We start from the raw sequence: 20,462 nt of genomic DNA, 5'->3' as shown, positions 1-20,462 counted from the left end.
GTCCTCACTGCTTCAGATGACTGCTTTTCCCAGACGTGGGTTAAGCCTAGTCTTTTACAAAAAAACTTTTTCTCATTGGAGATCTTCACCTAATTGTACTATATAAGATTTGCTCTTTGGGTTGGATACAAGTCTAGGAAACTGGCTGAATAAGAAAAGCCATCCATCCATTACTTTCTGCTAAATAAGTGGATAAAACAAATTCTTCAACAGATTTCAAAACCTGTTTTGCTTGCACGTGGTAGAGTTGGGTGTTTTGTTTTTTCAAGATGAGACAGGCCGTACATCCCTAAATATCCATGTGAAAAGACACTTTCAATTTGCTCAATTTAGTCAGGAATTCAATGTAGACTAGGTCTAATTTGAACCAAAGAAGCCTAAATGGTTCAGACTGTAATGCCACTATCAAATATAAGTGTGAAAATCAGATTTTTTTTTAAACATTCCACTCATAGTTTACTAGAGGTGTGCTTTTGTTTAGTTTTCACAGTCGTGATGATACTCAGAATGGATCGACGCTGAGCAATTCTCACCTACCCACTCCCCTGATCCGCCCACAATGCGCAGAGTACTGTGAGTGCACCCCTGTTTGTATTGTTAATACTTACTCAGAATAACACCCAGTAAGGCTGCTCTTTTCTAAAAATACTTTTTAAGTTTAGTTAAAGTTTCGACCTATAGTAGCTGCACTGACAGCTGAGGGCGGGGCACACCTTTTTTTTTCCTTTACGCACACCTGGTTTCAGGAAGTAACCTCTACGTCAGCGGGAGAGGTGTTTGAAGGAATGGCTCAGGAATTCAACACAAAAATCTTGCTCAACTGGACAGGTGATCAGCAGACATATATCTCTCTCACCGAGGGCACCACGTCGGCAGAAGCTTTAAATCTCGTCCGTGGAAAAGCACAGAGAGACTGAACTTTTCTGGGGGCGATCAGATTGAAGGATATTATTTTTCTTTTTCCTCTTTAAGAAGAAAGGCTTCTTTTAAAACAGACGAATATGTCTCGGGTTTCGAATATTTTACCCGATGAGGCGGTCTTTGTTGACTTCAAAAAACAGTGTTTAGCAACCGACAACTGGCAAAATAAGTATGACAACAATGGGATGCAAGTGTGGATCGAGGTGCGCGCTGTGAATAAAGGAAATCACGTACCTAAAGTCCACAAGATGAAGGTGAGTTTGCTTTAGCACCAAATCTAAAAACTATAATACCGTTTGAAAAATAAATCAGTTTTATTAGGCTGTCGTGCTATGTGGGTGGTGTCCTGTAACCATCTGTATGTTTTCCCCCAGTGTAAAATGATAGTTAATGATGTGTCAGCTGCTACCATGTTCGACGTCCTTCACGACAGCCAGTACCGCAAGAAGTGGGATGTAACTATGCAGGAGAGTTTTGACATTGCCCGGCTCTCTGCTAATGCTGATGTGGGCTACTACTCATGTGAGTGAGCACTCTTATCACTTGCAATGCTCTGTGTGTGTTTGTGGTTTGGTGTGGGCCTGATTAGATGTGAGATCTTGTGTTTGCTGATACAATAACTACAAGTGTGTGTGTGTGTGTGTGTGTGTGTGTGTGTGTGTGTGTGTGTGTGTGTGTGTATATATATACTTGATTCAGCTCTCATCTATGAAGACTCATCTCATCTATGGCCTCTTGTTACACCAGTGTATTTATTGCCATAATAAGGGCAAACTTGTTGAGCCTAAATACTGAACTAACAGAGAAAGCTTGCCAAAGTATAACATTATTTATGTCTTTATTTATTTATTTATTTATTTATTTATTATTTTGGCCTTCTGCAGGGCGTTGTCCAATTCCATTAAAGAACAGAGATGTTGTGACACTGCGCTCGTGGCAGGTCACAGATGACGAGTACATCATGGTTAACTTCTCAGTCAAACACCCGGTACGCCACCTCCTACATCCACTCAAGATACATAGCAACCATTGCCTCTACACATACTGTTTGTACATGTCTTTGACACCTCTTTGTCCTGTTATGTGTGCACTGATTTATTGTTTTTAAAGCTAGCCTTATCCATTGTCACATTGTGCAGAAGTACCATAAAAATGTATAGTGTTCCTTATTATTCTGCAAATGTTTTCCTTGAATTATAGAAATTCCCTCCTCGCAGCAACCTCGTAAGAGCCGTTTCCATCCAGACGGGGTATTATATCAAGGCCACGGGACCAAATAGTTGCATTTTTACATATCTTTCACAAGCAGACCCCAAAGGTAAAACTATATGCAACAATTACTTTGTTCCATTCAAACTTAGAGTTCTTGATTCATTTCTGCAGCGTTCTTACGATGAATGTGTGTCTTCTAGGCTCTCTCCCAAAGTGGGTGGTGAACAAAGCATCCCAAGTTCTTGCTCCTAAGGTATGTAATGATTCACAACCACTTCCACAGACCATTTCCTGCTAAACATTTGTTCACCTGTAGTAAACATCAGAGCTGTAAGTGATATGGTTAAATCCATAAGCACAGTATCGGCATCTGTGACAGTCTAGGTGTGTTTTCACAAGGGTTTTTAAACGTGCAAGAGGGGTGTGTGTGTGTACATGTGCACACTCATAAGGGAGGGGAAAAGTTTCACGTGTCTTAAGTGACAATGGTAACCATAGAAACAATTTAAGGGCCTGTCCTGACAAGGCTGCTGACAAAGTAGAATCTCAGCTTAAGCTGTCAGTCACCCTCCTGGAAGAACCCAAGTTTCATATTTTCCGTAGATTAAAACTATTTAGACCAAAGTGTATCCACATGTGTGTGTGTGTGTGTGTGAGAGAGAGAGAGAGAAACTATCAATGAGACAAGAACAACAGCAAGAAAAGTATTTCTAAAAGTCTGCGTGAAAGTATTTCATATGGTATCTCCAGGTCACATAAATCTGACTGGAAATGGGTAAAAGAACAACTTAAATTGCTTTACACCATCAAATCTACCGATGTCTAAAAAATGCATACAACCATTATAAAACCAGGCGTTCAAAACACCTTATTTAAAAGACTTTAGAAGTGTATCCATTTAAAAACCTACATAGGCAAACAAAATGTAAACCTTCTCTCTACATACTCAGTTTTGTTTGAAGAACTAGATTACTTGCCATGTAATCTACCACGCAGTGTTTTATGACCATCTTTATCTTCAGCTTTGTTGACTGAGAATGGAGGAGTGCAGCAGTCCTTTAACAATTGCATCATCGCTTCTCTTTTTAGGTAATGAAGAGTGTGCACAAGGCGGGACAGGAATACTCAAACTGGAAAAGTCAGAATTCCCCCGATTTGAAGCCCTGGCTGCACCCAGAGCAGAACACCCTTCCCATGATGGACCCCGCTGAGCTGTCAATTCAGAGAGCAGACTCACTGGAAAATGTGGATGAAAGCTCAAAGCTGGATGCTAACGAAGGGGAGGACAGCAGCTAAATTGAATGATAGTGATGGGAGGAAAGGTGGACAAAGACGGAGAGATTGAGAGGTGGACTGTAGATGGACTTGAGGTCTCCGGCTCTCTGTGATGTAACCAAGATCCTCCAGTTCTAAATCGGTGTGCCTTCGAGGATGAGCAAGAGCATGAAGTGTTTACAACTGTCTGACAAGATGGAAATGAGCACAGATCAAGTTGCCATCACCTCAGTCTGTGTTGAGCTAAGCTAACTTCCACTGTACAGGGTTAGAGGTTTTGGGGTTTGAATGTGACACATTTGCAATACTACATTTACAATTGGACCAAAGACAGTCGATCTTTAGCTGCAGCTACATGAACAAATTTTAAGTGGAAGAAAGGGAAATATACTTGACTTCTAGCAGGTCATTATTAGTGACTGTGAATAGAAATAAGATTAGAAAGTTGGCAAACACCTGTGGAGAATTGTGACACTAACGTCTCTTCAGAATATTGCAAAGGAATCGGGTCTGAAAACAGCTGAAACTGTTTCAGCTCACTTTATCTTCATTTGGGGTTGTAGTCGACACAGAACGATGGTAACGTTGTGATAATTTATACTTAAACACGGTTTTGTTAATATGTTCACAGCATAATGTACAGGTAGCAACTTGTGGGGCAGGTTGTCTTTAGGTTTGTAATTAGGAAGGCTCTTTTTGAAGGTGTGTTGCCTTTACTCAGACGTTGTGCAACCAAGGTGTTTGCATTGTAAATTATTACAAATGGTAGAGTTTCATTGGTCCACAAGGAAGGCACTGAAGTGAACTCCCAGTTAGGTTGTATTGCCAAGTCACAATACACACAGAATTATTGTATTTTGTTAGTTGAATATCAGTTGACCTGAAGGATTGGAATGACCATAAAGGCTTTTTTATTTATTTATTTCAAGTTGATGTAAATTGATGAAGTAATGGCCTGGGATGAAGCCCCTGTAGGTTGACTTTTTTTTCATATTAAACTATTTAATGATAACAATGTTACAAGGCATTCCTTCTTTTCTGTTTTCTTTTTCAAATAAACCTTAAGGTTAACAAGCTTTTGTACTCATTGTAATTGTCAAATAAAAGGAATGCAGTCAATCAGTTTCAAGAGAAACTGACTTCAAGGATGAAACAAGTTTTGCTACTTGCACCAGAACAAACCGGTCCTTCTCTAGCTTTGGTTCCAGTTCTTCAAGTGCACAAAGCCAAACACTAGAAAAGGTCAAGGAGTCGAGCTTGATTTTTGTAATCGTAACCTCTATAAAAAAAAAATGCAAATACTGAACCCATTCAAACAAATTTTTTACATAAAAATGATCAGTGTGCAGAAATAAAGACAATACCTCGATGAAACTGGTAGCTATTAACGTACAGTTTATTGTATGAATGCATAATGCACTAAGATCCAGAGGTATTCAACTGTTTTCTATGAATGTTCCATTGTATGCAGATTTAATTTGCAGCCAGAGGTTGGATCTGCAGATTTTACTGACTATGCACATCTTGAACCATGCAGGCCAAAATTATGAAAGCACCAGACTGTCTTTGGTTTGAATTAAACCTGCAAACATTGGTGCCTCCTCACAGATAACACCCCATTACAAGCTTTACCACTACGCTACGATAAATGTTATGCACTTTAATAGCACGTTACAAGCCATGCTCGTAAACCATTTGGCACCTCAGACACATAGTTTATGCAACAGCATTAAATCAGCTCAGGCGCAGTTTATGTAAAACTCGTGCATGGAACATAGAAGTACCAAAGCCCTCAGTAGCAGTGACTGAAATGTATATTTACATCACTTAGCATTTCGTACACAATTACAAATCTTTACTAAATATGAAAAAACAGCATTGTGCAATATATTCATAAATTCAACAGAGGTCGGGTGACCATAACTCATATCAAGTGATGGTGGTTTAGTCCACACATATGCAAACATCTGCAGAAATATCATAACAGGGCTTGAGGAAACATGGGAAAGGTCATCTTTAAATCCTTTGCTTGACTAGAAAATATTTATTATTTATCTGTTCTATAATTTATAGTGTAAAATCTAGTTTATAGTCTTAAAAAAAGCTCTGCATAGAAACAACTTCCTAACCATATGTTCAATCGAAGTAGAGTTCATCATGTGAAGCATGCAGAAAGGAGTATCTATGAAACTCAGTCTTTAACGTCATGTATATTTTCCTTACATGAAAGACTGAATGAGATTGTTAGTCATGCATTAGTCATCTTTGAGCTGAGACAGAATGGAGGCCAGAGTGTGTGGGAGGATGTTAGTGAAGTGCAGTAAAGTATCCTTCTGTCTTTGTCTCTCTCTCTGCTGCCATCTAGTGTACGGTCCTCTCCTTCTGCCGTTGGTAGTCTGATAAAACAACACACAAAGGACACCATTAGAGTACTGACATGGGCACTGTTATACATTTCTGTATCAGTATGACATAGCTCAAAGTTTTTACTGCTTTAAAGTTTTTATTGTCTTTTGTTTTTGCACTCAGATAAGCCAGATGATAATCTTATTATTATGTGGGCACGATGGCACGATGGCATACTGACAATGCTCAAATTCTTGCAAAATTCAGCATGTTTTAAATATATAACTCATGCTGTATTAGCACACTGAGGAATAGTAAAAGGCACAGACTAAAACCTGCTTTCAAAGCCAAAGTGAGCACAACAGTTTCTTCTGAGCATTTCTTTTACTTAACCTAACAGCAAAACAAGACTCAGACATTTAAGGACATTAAGTGTAGATCTGTCTTAAAATAATATCTTACAAGATCTCTACCCATGAACACAAATTCTGCAGGAAAACATTTTTTTTCTTTCTTACTTCATCTCTCTAAAACATCTTAACAGTTGAGATAAAAACACATGTTGACATAAATGGTTTTTTAGGTTGTCAGCATGCTCCTGATACAATCGAGTAAACCAACGCTTACTGTAGGGAAAGAAGCGAACCCTCATCAGGATTTCTCGCGCAGTTTTCAGAATCTCTACAGCCTGAAGAAGACAAACATTATCCATGATCTTAAACAGAAAATATAATGCAATGTTGTGATGAACAAGATATGGAACAAAAAGAAAACTGCAACATTTGGCTCCACCTAATCTTGCGTTTTTTTAGTATGAGATCTGCTGTTTCACTGGAAGAGCAGATAGATCAGGAGGACAAGCAAAAACCTGTCCTCCTGACAAGTTTCCAAATACAGAAATCATCTGTGAGTAGATGCTTTCTGTATTTGCACATTAATGCTACAACATGCATTTGCATGTCAAATTTTTTTTTTTTTTTAAAAGCTAATATTTACACATTATGTCCAAATATTTACATGCTGCAACAGGAACTGAATTTTTCAAAATAAAAGCAAAATGTACATCTCCTCAAGCATTGCTGATTTTAAACAAACAAAACAGAACACAAAACAATTATGGTGCATCTAGTGCGTCATCATTCTCACAGCGGTTTGATTATGGCCAGAATGGCTTACACTTTAATTCTCTTCTAGAAAGTCATTCATGCTTGAAAAAAAATATGCAGGAAAAAAAGTTTCAAGCCTCTTTTGTTTTGATTTTGATCATTATGGCTTTACAGCTCATGAAAATCAGAAATCCACCATCTCAAACTACAACAATATTTCAATTTCAGTTTGAACAAATTATGGTTCAAATAGTACAAATAAGGTGCATTTCTTGATCTCGTTCAGTTCATGCAACCACAATCACGGGGAAGTCTGCTGACTGACAGCCTTCCATGACGAGGGCAAACCACAGAAGGCCAGTGCTGAAAAGACTGGCTGGTCGGTGCTGTGTCAAAGCATATCAATGGAAACCTGGCTGGGAAAAAAAAAATATGACATGGTGGGAAAGTATCCACAAGCAGGGATGGCCGCAGCTTTGAGAGGACTGTCAGGATAACTCCATCCCAGAAGGTGGGAGACCTTCACAAGGAGTGGACTGAGGCTGGTGTCAGTGCATCAGGAGCAGCTTTGACATCAGTTCAAAGCTTAGTTCGAAGTTTTTCACATGAAATTTTTTTTGTTTCATTTCGAAATCAAGTTCCTAGACTCTGAAAGAAGACATTTTAGAGCACTTGATGCTTCCAACTGCCGGCAAGATTCATGGAGATGCCAATTTCCTTTTACAGCAGGACTTAACACCTGCCCACGATGCCAAAACTACCAAATGGTTTGCTCACCATGTTATTGCTGTGCTTGAATAACCAGCCGTCTCGCCTGACCTGAATCCCACAGAGAATCAATGGCATACTGTCAAAAGGAAGATAACAAACACCCAACACAAAAACACAGACGAGCTGAAGGACACCATCAGGCCAACCAGGGGCTTCAGTAACACCTCCGCAGTGCCACAAACTGATCACCTCCATGTCACACTGCACTGATGTAGTAAATCATGGAAACAGAGCATTGTCCAAGTACTGAAAGAATAGGTGAACACACTTTTCAGAAACTGGACATAGTAAGATTCCAAATCCTTTTTTGATCTGAAATATTCTACTAATTTGAGATAGTGGACTTCTGATTTTCATGAGTTATAATCCATCATTTTTTGAATGAAGGTACAAAAACAAATGAACTTTTTTTTTGTAATATTCAAATGTTTTGAGATGCACTTGTATATAATGCTCATTGTGAGTATAAATGTCATGGTAATTTTTAATGGTAAAAATGAACTCCAATTCCGCCAAGAACAGTGGTCAAATATCCCGTCAGAATAATTCAAGAACAGGACCACATTCATGACAGGGTTAAGTTTGTTTTACAAGTATAGCCACAATGTGTGAATGAGTGTGTAACTAATAATCCAAGAATAATAAAAAGCATCTGGTTGAGGTGCAACTTGCTAAGAGACATTCAACCAAATAACAATGAGGGTGTAGGGATATTTCTGAAAATAAATTAAAAATGAATAAAATGAATAAAATCTCTAAATGTTGTCTCAAATACTTATATTTTTAAATCTAACTTAGATTTAATTTAATAATTTACCTCATTGCTGATACTCTTGTTGTTGCAGAATAGGGTAAAAATCTCACCCACAGTATATAAAAGGGTATCCAATATCAAGTATTTTCCCGGGTATAGGTATCAGTTTTTTTCAACTCTTGAAATTTTGAAATACAAATAAAACAATATGTCTAGATTATCCTATACCGCACTCCCCCAAATTAAAGTTGACTTACTTTTTGTAATAGTGAGCTTGATATTGACACAAAAAATTATTATCGTGATCACCATTATAGGTTTACTTGAGCAACCCCGCCTTGAATATGTTCTGACTATATTGAAGATTAAAGAGCACAGCATAGTATGTGAAGCTATTTGTTATTCTTGTACATACATGAATAGAAATACACCTAAACTAAATCAGATTTATGAATAGAGTAGATTTCAATATGTAAGTGTGTGCTGGAGACAATGTGTTGAATAAAGCCTGTTTGAAATTCAGCCTCGACTTACTCTTGAGTGCTCTATGTCTTGGAAATCAACATCATTCACTGAAAGAACCTGGTCTCCCTCCTGTAGCCCTGCTCTGTGGGCGTCTGAATCTGGGACCACCTGCCAGCACACAGAAATGATTTAAATTGATTAAAAATAGGCAAACAAATAGTCAGCAGCACAGCAAGAAAAAAAAAACCCCACATTAATAACCAGGACTGTGCACGCACCTTGGATATAAAGATCCCTAACTGTGAAGCTTTCCCACCACGGATATTGAAGCCCAGCTGCGCTCCTGGAGGCTTCTTCAACACAATGGTGCGAGGCAGAAACTGTGTGAGCTCATTGTTATAGTCAGGATGATGAACCCGCTAAAAATGAACCAAGAGAAGAAGAACAGCCAGCAATATTTAGCTTCTTTAAGTTTGCTTCTTCTGCCTTAAAAACAATGTGATAAGAGTCAAGCATCATATTCAACATATTCAGCATGACCTGTTTGGAAAATAAGCAGATCAGCAACAACAACAACAAAAAAGGTATTTCCTTTGGGATAATAAAATCTAAATAAAAACATTCACAAAAAATATCCACCCATTTGCTTTCTGTAGCACATTTAATGGTATTGCACAGTCCTGACCTTTGCAGTCAGGCGCCAACACCTCTTTGCTTGCCAGATTTCCAAACGCATATAAGACAGGCTTCATGAACTCACTGAAACCCAAACACTAACTGAAAAAAAGAAGTTAAAGGCGCCAACTACGAAACCATGACAGACAGAAAAGCCTCAAGGAGACACAAGGACTGTGCATGCACCTGCAGGTTACAACCTGTATGTGACCACCTATCACATTACATTGGGCAGCCCCATTCCTTGGCCTGGAAGATGCCATTAAAAGCTACAAAAAGCAGTAGCAAGAAAAAAAACTCCAAGAATCTTTGTGACTCTCAGATAAACTTAATAGTATTCAGTAAAATTACCAGTAGATATTTTAGGTACAGCGCTGTGAAAAAGTATTTGCCACTTCCTGATTTCTTTTTCCCCCCATAATTGTGACACCTTCATATTTTAGAACATGAAACAATTTTTAACATGCAACAGCTACTGAAAGATAACCCAAGCACAAAATGCATATCTGATTATGATGTCATATATCAAAAAGGCCCTGTGTGAAAAAGTAGATACCTCCTAAACCCAATAACTGGTTGTGCCACCCCTGGCAGCAAGAAGTGCAATTAAGTGTTTACGATAACTGGCAATGGGTCTTTCACATTACTGTAAAGGAACTTTGACTCACTCTTGCACTCTTTGTGGACCACTCAGAGTTAGACTTACTGGAGTGTTTCATCATCTTACTAAATAACCCAAGTTTGCTCTAGCAGGTACACAGACTAATGGCTGTTCATTCTCTCAGGGTTCTCTGGTGGAGAGAAGAATTCATGGTTCTATCAATTACAGTACATCGTTTAGCTCCTGAAGCAGCAAAGCAGCCTCAGACATTTACACTACCACCACTATGTTTGACTGTTGGTATGATGTGCTTTTTATGAAATGATTTGCTAGTTTATGACAGATGTAAAGAGACAAACCTTCCAAAAAGTTCCGTTTTTGTCTCATTAGCCCATACAACATTTTCCCAAAAGTCTTGGGGATCATGAAGAATATTTTATGGCAAATGTGAAACAAGCCTTTGTGTTCTTTTTAGTCAGCAGTGGTTTTCTCCTTTCTTATTGTTTAATCGTGACCTTTGACCTTAACTGAGCCAAGTGAGGCCTGCAGTCTTTTAAATGTTGTTCTGGGTTCTTTTGTGACCTCTTGGATGAGCCATCAGTGCACTCTTGGTCAGCCCCTCCTCAGAAGGTTCACCACAGTTGCATGCCTTCTCCCATTTGTCGATAATTCTCACCGTGGTACACTGGAGTACCAGAACCTTAAAATGGCTTTGTACCTCTTTCCAGACTGATCAATGTCAATTATTTTGTTTTTCATCTCTTCTTGAGCTTCTTTAGATGATGACTTTTTGACTTTTTGCTTTTTAGTTAAGATCGTTAGGCCCACTTCTCTTTGTCAGATGGCTTCTATTTAAGTGATTTCTTGATTCAACAGGTCTAAAGTCAGAAATCAGTAAGGGGGCAAATACAATTTTCGGCACTGTAAGAGCAGCCAAAAAATAAAGCACAACTTATAAATCGTAACTAAAGTTGAATACATAAATAAAATAAAATAAAAATATACACTATATAATAAGGTACACAATGTTTAGCACATGATTTAAGCACAAAGGTTAGTTGGATTAATATCTGCCATACCTCCTGTGGAGGTATCCATGCAGGTGGGTTCTCATAAGAAGGCAGGAATACCACTGGCAGCTGGTAATCGTCGTAGGGAATTTTCTGGTCCATGGTTGCTAAAATTCCCCACCGAGAAGAGAATAGCAGTTCATTGTTATGAACTACGGATGCACTGGACTGCTTGATACAAATTAAAGGGAAATCCCTGAAATCCAGACCGCTGATTTAAAGGGCTCAGGTGTATCTATTGTGTTGTGGTTTCGGACACGTAACTTCAAGTCAATATGTCAGTCCCTATTCCATGACTGCAATGCCTTCATTCACCGGGGTTTGGCATTAATGTACCCACATTATTACACCCGGTTTTGTATGTATCATTTTTAGATAAGGCATAAAGACCAGAGAAGACCAAAACATCAGCTAAAACACAGCTGCGTTCACAACTCTGTAACAGGTTAGCCACCAAGTCCGAATAGGGACGTTATATGGCTAACACTTAGAAATACCTTTAAAAAAATACGCATGTGGATCACGGGGAAGAAGCGAGATAAAATAAACGTGTGAAATGATCTCACAGTGGACAGTTTCATACAGCAATAACATACAAACGCATCACGAGCTAGCACAACGATTAGCTTACTGTTTAACTGTAAACGAGCTCGCTCCGCTCTATTAAACGGGAAGCGCTTTGACACGCGTTATTATTATCACAGGAACTTTAAAATAACGGTACTGGAATCATTTAGCATTGAAAAACATGAATGACTGCAACAAAACAACAAAAATGTATCTCACCTGCCAGTCAGAGGGCTAGCAGTGTGAACTTGTTGCTGTAAGCAATGGCAGGCAGCTATAGTGCGTTATCGCCACCTCCTGGTGTGGAGTAGTTACTTCAAGAGGTCCGACAGCATTGTGGAGTATTCGCGCGAATACTTTTGAACAGCTACAAAAGTCAAAGCGCGTGAATTCGTGTATTTGTGACTCGAGAGGGCGCAATTGAACAGTTTTATTCACTGATTACAGAGGTCCTAATCACAGAGTTGAAGTTGTAAGTAGTTTTAAAAAAGTGAATAATGAGTAAAAATTTACATGACAATTTTTTTGTAATATTTACTGCCATTGCAATTTTTTTTTAAAAACGTGTGTGAAAAAAATTACAAGGTAAAAAAGAAAATCTACATACTCTCACATTTTATCCTACAAGTGCTCACGTTTTGCAGCATATTGACCTCCTGAAAGCTCTTGCAGATGGAGATCTTAATGGCGGCTAGCTGTAAAATCAACTGGGAAGTAAAACACCTCGGTGATATCTTGCAGTCTGACCAAAAAAAAGTTTGCAGTTTCATAATTATCATTGCAGCAAAAACTTCTGTATTCATTGTGGTGTTAAGAGCTTGAAAAAAGAAGTTTCACCTCTCCTCCAAGGGCCTTCTTCAGTTCTAAAAGGTGGAGAGTCTCAGGTATTTTACCCCTAGTGGTGGTTGACCCTGTGGGGGTAGTTGACCTACTAGTGATCATATGCATCATCCTATCAGCCAAATTTTTAAGACTGCCATGACATGGATGACTGAGAACCTACACAGACATATTTATTATGTTTGCTCATCATTTATGTCCCCGTGTCCCGTGTCTGGATAGTCATATTCTTACATATAATCTTATGTGGGGAAAAAATAATCAGAAATTAAGATCACACACATTCTAAATGTGAACTGTGACTACAGTTGCATATGTTTGCATTTCTTTCTAACTTGAGCAGAAAAAAAAACCAAGTGAAAAATGTGTGTTGCGAAATGCACCCACTTTGTGTGAAAGTTTGTGTGAAGCTGCTTTGCAGAAACTTGACGCGTGATATGGGCTCCATTATGCTAAAGCTTTATAGTGCATACTCTGTAACTGCATTTATTATCTTCAGTCAAATAGTGAAGCATGAACAATTTTTTTATTATTGTAGATTAACAATGCTTTCAGCACTCAGACATGACTTTGACGATAGTAAATCATGCACAATGTTTACTGTTCACTGAGACGGTTTAAGAAGGCTTCAGGTCTCTGCAAGTTGGACATTGCAATTAAATGAAATGAAACACGTGTTGACAGATTGGAATGAAAACACAGAAACTTTGCAAGATAGATAAACAAAACTATGGCAAGTTTTTTTTTGTTCTTTTCTTTTTTGTCTTTTAAATATGTCAGCATACCGAAACCACTTTCAAGAGTTCCATTGCTGCTGGAGCATTGCTTGAGTACTATTATAACCAAAGTAACATTAAATAAAGTCATAGTAAAAAAGAAAAAGAAAAAAGAAACTCCACCTTCTGTCAATTCTAAACTTTTATATATCAGGACATAATCAAAATCATTCCTACCAAGGTCTTCAGATTAGATAAATACAATGGGAGATGAGCAACAACAAAGGATCTGTTATAGTGTGTCATTGTTTATTTAAGAGAGAACTAAACCAATGTGTAGAAGCAGTGCGTGAAAAACTAAGTACGAGGTCCACACACAAAAGTGGTGCTGAGGATTATAGCTAAGCATCTCTTTGGTCTCATCTCTTCAAAGGACATTGTTCAAGAAGCCATGTGGTTTCATCAAATGCAAATTTGAGAACTTGAGCCCTGCAACCATGTTTTAGGTTTTTGGTTTTTGTAGAATGAAGAGACTTTCTCCTGGAGATCCCCCCCAAAAAATAATCCTTGCTTACCTTGCTTACTGAGGCCTATAGCGTCCAGGTTTTATTACAGTTTCTGAGTACCGCACTGTCTGGATTTCAGGTGGAATTAGTCAGACGTCAAGTCCTGGGACGATTAGCAGCCGTCTAGAATGTTTTTCACCCCTGAATAATCTTTCTCACTATAGAATGATGGGCTTCAAATTATTTGAAAATGACCTCGTAACCGTTCCCAGACTGAGCAGGAATTTCCTTTGCAAGATCGTCACTGATGTCTTTTCATCTTGACATTGTGTTAACACACACCTGGAGGCTCCATACCAGCAAACTGCCAAAACCTCTGTTTTATAGAGATGCTTTGATTTTTACGAAGATCAATAAATCAAGTGCGTTTGATTAGCAGCACCTGGCAGCTATTTTAAGTCTTGATTCCTGTGAAAGCAGTTAGGGCATGCTGAGTTTTTCACACGCTGCTTCTTGCATTTTGACCAAGTTTTTGTTAAATAAGTGATAACACAGAGTAAACGTCACGTTTTGTTGATTATCTGAGGTTATGCTTATCTAATTTTAGGACCAACTAAAGACCACACATTTAAATTTTATGCCCAAATGTGTAAAACCTTACAAGTTACAGTGAGGGGTGTCCTTTCCATTTACCATCAGAGTACATTATGCCTGCGTGACTTCGTTCTAACACTGCTGATCCAGTACAGGTTTTTTCAGTTTGACTAATTCTCAAATGATCGTTGAAGTTGTCAAAACAGTACATCATAGTTGACAGGATTTTGTTACTCTTGCACAACTAAAAGCACATGAATCATTCTTAATGGCACATGTGTCTACAATTTGATTTTGTCTTTAAAAATATTTAAATAAAATCTTTTTTATAAGATAAATTGTTATATTCTCCAAAATTATATTAGAATTAGTTTGTTGCGTAAGTCGTGAGGTGCAGAATATTCCATCAAATCATAAAAAATTTGCCAAGCTGTACACAAACGACATGGATAAGGAGTGGTCATTGTAATGTTTCCAGTTTCATGCTCATATTAAAGCAGCTTTCTTGTACCAAGGGTATCCATGAAAAGATACAAAAAGAAGCATGATCAGCTGATCGGTAAGGTAGCACAAGAGGTCATGACAGCATACGGCCTCACAGAAACACTGTATCTACACCCAAGTACACAAGGTGCACATATTTTGTATCAGAGCTGGAATGAATACTGTTCATGCTGTGTTGCTCCTTTTCTACAGGCTTTGCTTTCAACCGCGATTTTATCAAAGTCAAAGTCAAAGTCAAAGTCAACTTTATTGTCAATTCTGCCACATGTACAGGACATACAGAGAATAGAAACTACGTTACTCTCAATCCCTAGATAAAATAGCAAATGAACATTTAAATATAAGAGTGATTAAAAAATGCAGGTAAAATAATTAAAAAGTAAAAATTTAAATAAATACAATACAATTTTACATATAACAAGAAAGCTATACAATATACAATATAATGGGTAAATGACATTGGGTGTAAACCAGGCAGAGTAGTGCAAATAGGCAAATAGTGCAAATGGAGATTTAGTAATGTACGGTAAGAGATAGTGTAACAACAGATTATTTTTCCACAACAGGAGTAAAGTCTGCTAAACTCATATGTTTGTGTTCCAGGTAAAACTACCATGAGGAGGGGTGGAATTTCCCACATCACCCACATGCCGTCCAGTTATTTCGCAGGTATAAACATCAGGTAAAACATATTTATTGAGCTTGACACGTACGCGCTCACCCAGTTAAATATTTTACAGGGACAATAAGGAGGAGGAAGGATTAACACATGTAGGAGTGTGGTTGATGAAAGAAAGATATATAGAAAGATGCACATGAATGAAGAGGATGGTTCTTCTTCTGTTAGAACGTAAGTGAGAGCATTATGTATGAGGTGGTGAGAATCTATGGGCAAACTTGCACAGCATGATGCCCTTACTACATACTGAACCCAGTTATGTGTCGTTTCAGCTTTCCCCTTTTTTACTGACAGTTGAACTCGCATATCTTTCTGTTCTGTGTGAGTTTATGCAGTAAAAATGCAAATGTTCTTCTTTTTATTACATTCAAACAATTTTTTTCTTTAAAAAAAGGGGGGGAGGGGGGGCATGTGTTCTTGAAATCAGCATCTGAACACTATTCAGCTGGACATAGCAGGGAATCCTTAGAAAAAAGAGAGTCTGGTACAGCAAGCATTCAAAATGTCACACATGCCATTTTAAGTACAGTCCACTGATTCTGACAAATGGCAATAACTCACTCATTGACTCAGAAACTAGAGCGTGTTGATGAATAGATAAGAAGAATCGAAAATAATCTGGCATCAGATAGCCTCTTTCAGAATCACGCATGGATCTTGTATATCTGCGCATTATACAGAAACTGCTGATGCATCCATACATAAATAAAGATGATGTTGCAGCTGACCAACTAGATACTTATTTTACCCCTTTATAAGATTTGTCGATTAGGCCCATATAAAAGTAACGACATTATCATAAAAAACAATCTAAAGCCACTTGTCATCTGTATGTGAGGAAGCTCCGGGCTGCTTCAGGTACAGCAGTGAGAGTTTACTGGAAATAGCCTCGTTTACAATAGGAGCAGATGATGAAACACAAAAGGTAATTCACATATATTCATATATAAATTATCTGAGGACTATTTAAATATATTATGTCGGTTAGTATTATCTTTTTTTTTTCTTTTTTTTTCTGGGTACCTAGAAAAATCATAATCAGAAACTGGATGAGGCGTGGCCACACGCGGCGCGGACGCCAAATCGCTGTGCAGGTATTCTCTCACACTATCTTTCCTCACTTTGACGGTACACCCCTTGCCCGTCCCTATTCGTGAACCCCATTTACATTCAGCCCACAGACTCACGGCAAGTAAAGGGGATGGTGGAAAGAGAGGGTGGCGACAGAGGGTCTTTTCCAAGACCAAGTCTTTGCCAGTTCGCGGCGTGCGAAGATCTCCATGACCTAGATTGACTGGTGAGTCGTTTTTAATTACCGCATGGGTTTCATTGCGGCAGACAGACAGAGAGACTGGTCTTTATTCCGAACAACGTTTTAAAATTAAATTTGCGCGCACACTTCTCCGATCTGAGAAATATATAAGACATTACCTGCACAGGTTACATGGTATGTATTATGCAAACTTTCTAGTGTTCAGAAGTGTTGTGTACAGAATGCAATAAGCTGCTGGAGTAAAGCGCTGGCAAATGTGAGCAAGCGCTACAGATCCAAGCGAGCACAAGATGCAGTGCAAATGTAACTACAGTGGTTCACACAACTTCTGACTACATACTATCACTACAGATCTGTGAACTTGGATTTATACAAACTGTTTATTCCATCAATCCAGAAGATGTTGAACACGAAATAGGCATGTGTTCAATAGGACGCATGGTCAAGCACTTCCGTCAGCATCCACCCAAACCTTCATGGACAGGTGTATAACTCGTTGATATCTAGGTTAATTTTGGAAGAATATTTACATGGAGACAACAGCAGGGTAATAGGATCAGATCTAATTTTGCATCATTTTAAATTAGTGTCCTGATAGATAGATGTTTTAAAAACAACAAGCGCCTTATTCGTGTAAATCAGTGCGCAGGAAAGTGATTGAATATATAATTGTTTTCCCCTCCGGATTCAAAGGGTGACAAAGGTTATGAACAAAGCCCCGTGGACCACACAGACTCAAGCTAAATCATTTCCCCTGTTGAGTCATCTTGAAATCATTGACTTAGCATCAGTTCTACAGTTTCATTAAGCCACCACAAACATAGATTTCTCCTTGTGTAGTGGCATGCACCTGACTCTTTTGTCTTGTTTTAGTTTGTGAGCACTCAGCTGATATAATGAAGTCTGAGTTTGTCTTTCCGGGGTTTATTGTTCAGTCTTTTTGTCAGCATATTCCCCTATCCCTTTATCCTCGGTTTCCCCTGTTGTTCCTCTGAGGAGCTTTGGTTGTCTGTTTTCTCCCCGCACCATTGTGAGTCATGCTTTAGTTTGTGTGTGTGTACTATATTGTAATCCTAGATTACTTTTGTGGATTTTACTGTTTTGTGCTGTTTCCTCAGTTATCTGTTACTGCGCTCCTTTGCCAGTATCTCTAATTTTTGAGTTTCACTTCCCCGTCCTGATTGTCTGATTGCCGTCACCTGTCTCTCCCGCATCAGCCTTCTTTTCTCATCATGTCATCCGTGTATTCCCCTGTGATTTCTGATTCTATTTCTAGTATTTATTTGATTCCCTCTTTGGCAATTGTCAGGTTTGTTATTTGCTTATCTGTCAGACTTAACGTCAGCCAAAAATAATAATACACAGTCTATGATTGTGACACTTCACAGTGAAGAACACTGAAAACCAGCAAGATGAACGGAACAGTTGGGACCATCCAACATTATTCCCATACTGTGTGAGAGACATGGGAAATATCAAATAATATCAAAGCATTTTAAACAGCACTTTTTCCAAGATGCCAGTAATAAAATGAAAACGCAAGACTAAAAGGAGATAGAAAAATATATAATTAAGGGGGCATTAAAATCACACATCAAATCTGATGAATGAAATATTCAAGCTGAAAACAAAATGATGTCAGTGGAAACCAAATGAAAATCAGTTTGAACATTTTTCAAGTGTTCTTGTTTTTGAGCAGTTCAAGATTGCACAACTGGCTGACCTATGTTTAAATCTATATGCGTCTTATTCATAACTTCTGCCAAAATTTGGTTCCTGGGTTGCGTTACTGTTGAACTGGGTTGCTGAGAGCTTATAAATCAGACTTAATAAAAATTGCATCATTAGCCTTTTTTCCTGGATATAAATCGAAATAGAAATGATGAAGGGCGCAGGACAAGCTTGATGGCATAACTAATAATGGAAGCCCAGTAAAGAAGTGCACAAATCTTTGTCCAAAAAGGAAATAAAACCTACGTGAAAGATGAGCCAGCTCATAGATAGTGAGAGTGTGAAAGCAGTAAGTCTTTGTTTCTTTAATATTCTTCTTAATCTGTATCTAGTGGGGTTAAAAAAAAATCTTTATAAACATCCATCCATCCATTCGCTACCGCTTATCCTTTTCAGGGTAAACAATTACCTGAAAATTTCACCCCTCATCAGTTTTTTATTAATGGAGCATGCTCACATCATTCGTGTGCCTAATTACAGTTTACATTATAACAGTGTAAACGTTGGTTAAACAAATTGGAAAGGTGTGTCTGACTGATATCATTAAATCTGCCAAACAATACAGGTGGCAGTGTGTGCTGTGGATTTCTTGGGGTTTATCCACTATGAGAGGATTTCCTTGTACTCTGAAGTGGGGCTTAGTATAAGGTTTAGAGCAGCAATTAAAATACCATAAGATAAACAGCGATAGCTTCCAGTTACTATATTAGGCAGGGACGTGAAAAGGACAATGTTTTAACTCAGCCGTGACTTTCAGTGACCTTTATGTTTCTTTAGTTACCTTGTCACAAACTGATGCCATGGTTGGTCACATATTACGGTTATTGCTCAATATTTAGCTCATAACTTCCTGGTAAAGCAAGCGTCTGTGGAGTGAAACAAGCCTTCTTACATTTCCATGTCACAATTAGACCTGTGGACCTGTCCAAACAGGCTCTTGTTGGCAACTGCGTCCTAATGCTGATTGCACTGTGCTATTTACTTTTACAGAATAATTAAGAGTGATAAGTAATTTTTAGGTTTCATTTTTACTACTCAAAGTTTATTGTGCCCTCACCTTGAACGTGTTTGTCATCTGGTACCTGTTTGTAAAAACAAGATGAACAATTCAGGTGAAGAGATATTTGGCAAAACTCCAGGGATCTAGTTCAACAAGGAAAAGTTGGCTGTGCACAATAGAAACCTTTATTGTTCAGCATTTCAGTGGGTGACATTGTGTGTAAATTCCCATGTCTTTCAAGGAAGGGGACCAAAGCCTGACACAACTGTAGAATGATAAGCCCCAACACGTTGACAACAATCTTGCTGTGACCCGTTCACAGTTTACTTCATGTCAATGGAAAAGTGTCTGGCAATCGAAACCATTTTCATTTCTGTCATAGTTTATGTTGTTTTCTTTTTCATTCTTTCCATTTGTAAACTATTTGTCGTCTTCACTTTATTTCCTCCACCCGCTCTCTGCGCATGGCTGTGCCTGTCACTGTGTCCAATGGTCTGAATTCACTCTCAGGCTGGTCTGTGCACCACTTTCAATACCCCGTGGTGTTGGCCATTGTAAATGCAGCCAGTTGCTATTTTAGACACAGGCTCTATTGAGGGGTGGGAGTAGGGGGTGGTGGAGGGTGGGGGGTTATTGAGCAGGGATTGCCTTAATACCCCAAAGAAAGTTTGCCCATCACCCCCTCATTTGCTTTCTGTCACAGTCGTCTTTTTCTTTCCCCTCCAGCACACAGGATTGGTGAGATCAATCAGCCCAAAGTTCGTCACTGCATCCAGAGAAAAGCATTAGTTTCTTCAGTGTCCACACAGCACAAAACCAGATCTGCATTTCCTACGCTTGTGGATGAGAAGGAGAA

General features: G+C 38.5%; 2 protein-coding genes across 3 annotated transcripts; one reads left to right on the top strand and one right to left on the bottom strand.

Moving 5' to 3' along the window:
* The first annotated feature begins 800 nt into the window (after window positions 1-800).
* Window positions 801-3,429, top strand: stard14 (START domain containing 14). The gene is made up of 6 exons (XM_085372738.1): window positions 801-1,175; window positions 1,296-1,443; window positions 1,806-1,909; window positions 2,122-2,239; window positions 2,334-2,386; window positions 3,223-3,429. Exons 1-6 carry the CDS (start codon window positions 1,002-1,004, stop codon window positions 3,427-3,429), a joined length of 804 nt encoding a protein of 267 aa, XP_085228864.1. The 5' UTR covers window positions 801-1,001.
* A 1,364-nt stretch (window positions 3,430-4,793) lies between these two features.
* On the bottom strand, window positions 4,794-12,033 carry pdzd11 (PDZ domain containing 11). 2 transcript variants are annotated; one of them, XM_085372717.1, is made up of 6 exons: window positions 11,983-12,033; window positions 11,206-11,303; window positions 9,129-9,269; window positions 8,920-9,018; window positions 6,382-6,469; window positions 4,794-5,804 (listed from the first exon to the last, which is right to left on the bottom strand). In XM_085372717.1, exons 2-6 carry the CDS (start codon window positions 11,296-11,298, stop codon window positions 5,770-5,772), a joined length of 456 nt encoding a protein of 151 aa, XP_085228843.1. In that variant the 5' UTR covers window positions 11,299-11,303; window positions 11,983-12,033; the 3' UTR covers window positions 4,794-5,769. The 2 variants fall into 2 exon arrangements, with proteins under 2 accessions (XP_085228843.1, XP_085228852.1); XM_085372726.1 differs by having other exon boundaries at window positions 6,382-6,442.
* Window positions 12,034-20,462: the final 8,429 nt, after the last annotated feature.

The sequence above is a fragment of the Diplotaxodon limnothrissa genome, linkage group LG2 (genome assembly GCF_057381915.1).
Source record: "Diplotaxodon limnothrissa isolate DT_005_m linkage group LG2, D_limnothrissa_male_GT1.1, whole genome shotgun sequence".
In the NCBI taxonomy this organism is placed as follows: Eukaryota; Metazoa; Chordata; class Actinopteri; order Cichliformes; family Cichlidae; genus Diplotaxodon; species Diplotaxodon limnothrissa.
Note: the sequence above shows the minus strand (reverse complement) of the source record. Positions and strands in the feature narration are given on the sequence as shown.

What these genes read in the sequence shown, in the direction of transcription:
- pdzd11 (XM_085372717.1), bottom strand. Translation starts at nt 11,298, where the DNA reads ATGGACCAGAAAATTCCCTACGACGATTACCAGCTGCCAGTGGTATTC. An exon ending in CATGGATACCTCCACAGGAG is followed by an intron (nt 9,270 to 11,205) that starts GTATGGCAGATA and finishes GTTCATTTTTAG; the next exon opens with CGGGTTCATCATCCTGACTA. An exon ending in TAGGGATCTTTATATCCAAG is followed by an intron (nt 9,019 to 9,128) that starts GTGCGTGCACAG and finishes GTGTGCTGGCAG; the next exon opens with GTGGTCCCAGATTCAGACGC.
- stard14 (XM_085372738.1), top strand. Translation starts at nt 1,002, where the DNA reads ATGTCTCGGGTTTCGAATATTTTACCCGATGAGGCGGTCTTTGTTGAC. An exon ending in TGATGTGGGCTACTACTCAT is followed by an intron (nt 1,444 to 1,805) that starts GTGAGTGAGCAC and finishes GGCCTTCTGCAG; the next exon opens with GGCGTTGTCCAATTCCATTA. An exon ending in ACTTCTCAGTCAAACACCCG is followed by an intron (nt 1,910 to 2,121) that starts GTACGCCACCTC and finishes CTTGAATTATAG; the next exon opens with AAATTCCCTCCTCGCAGCAA.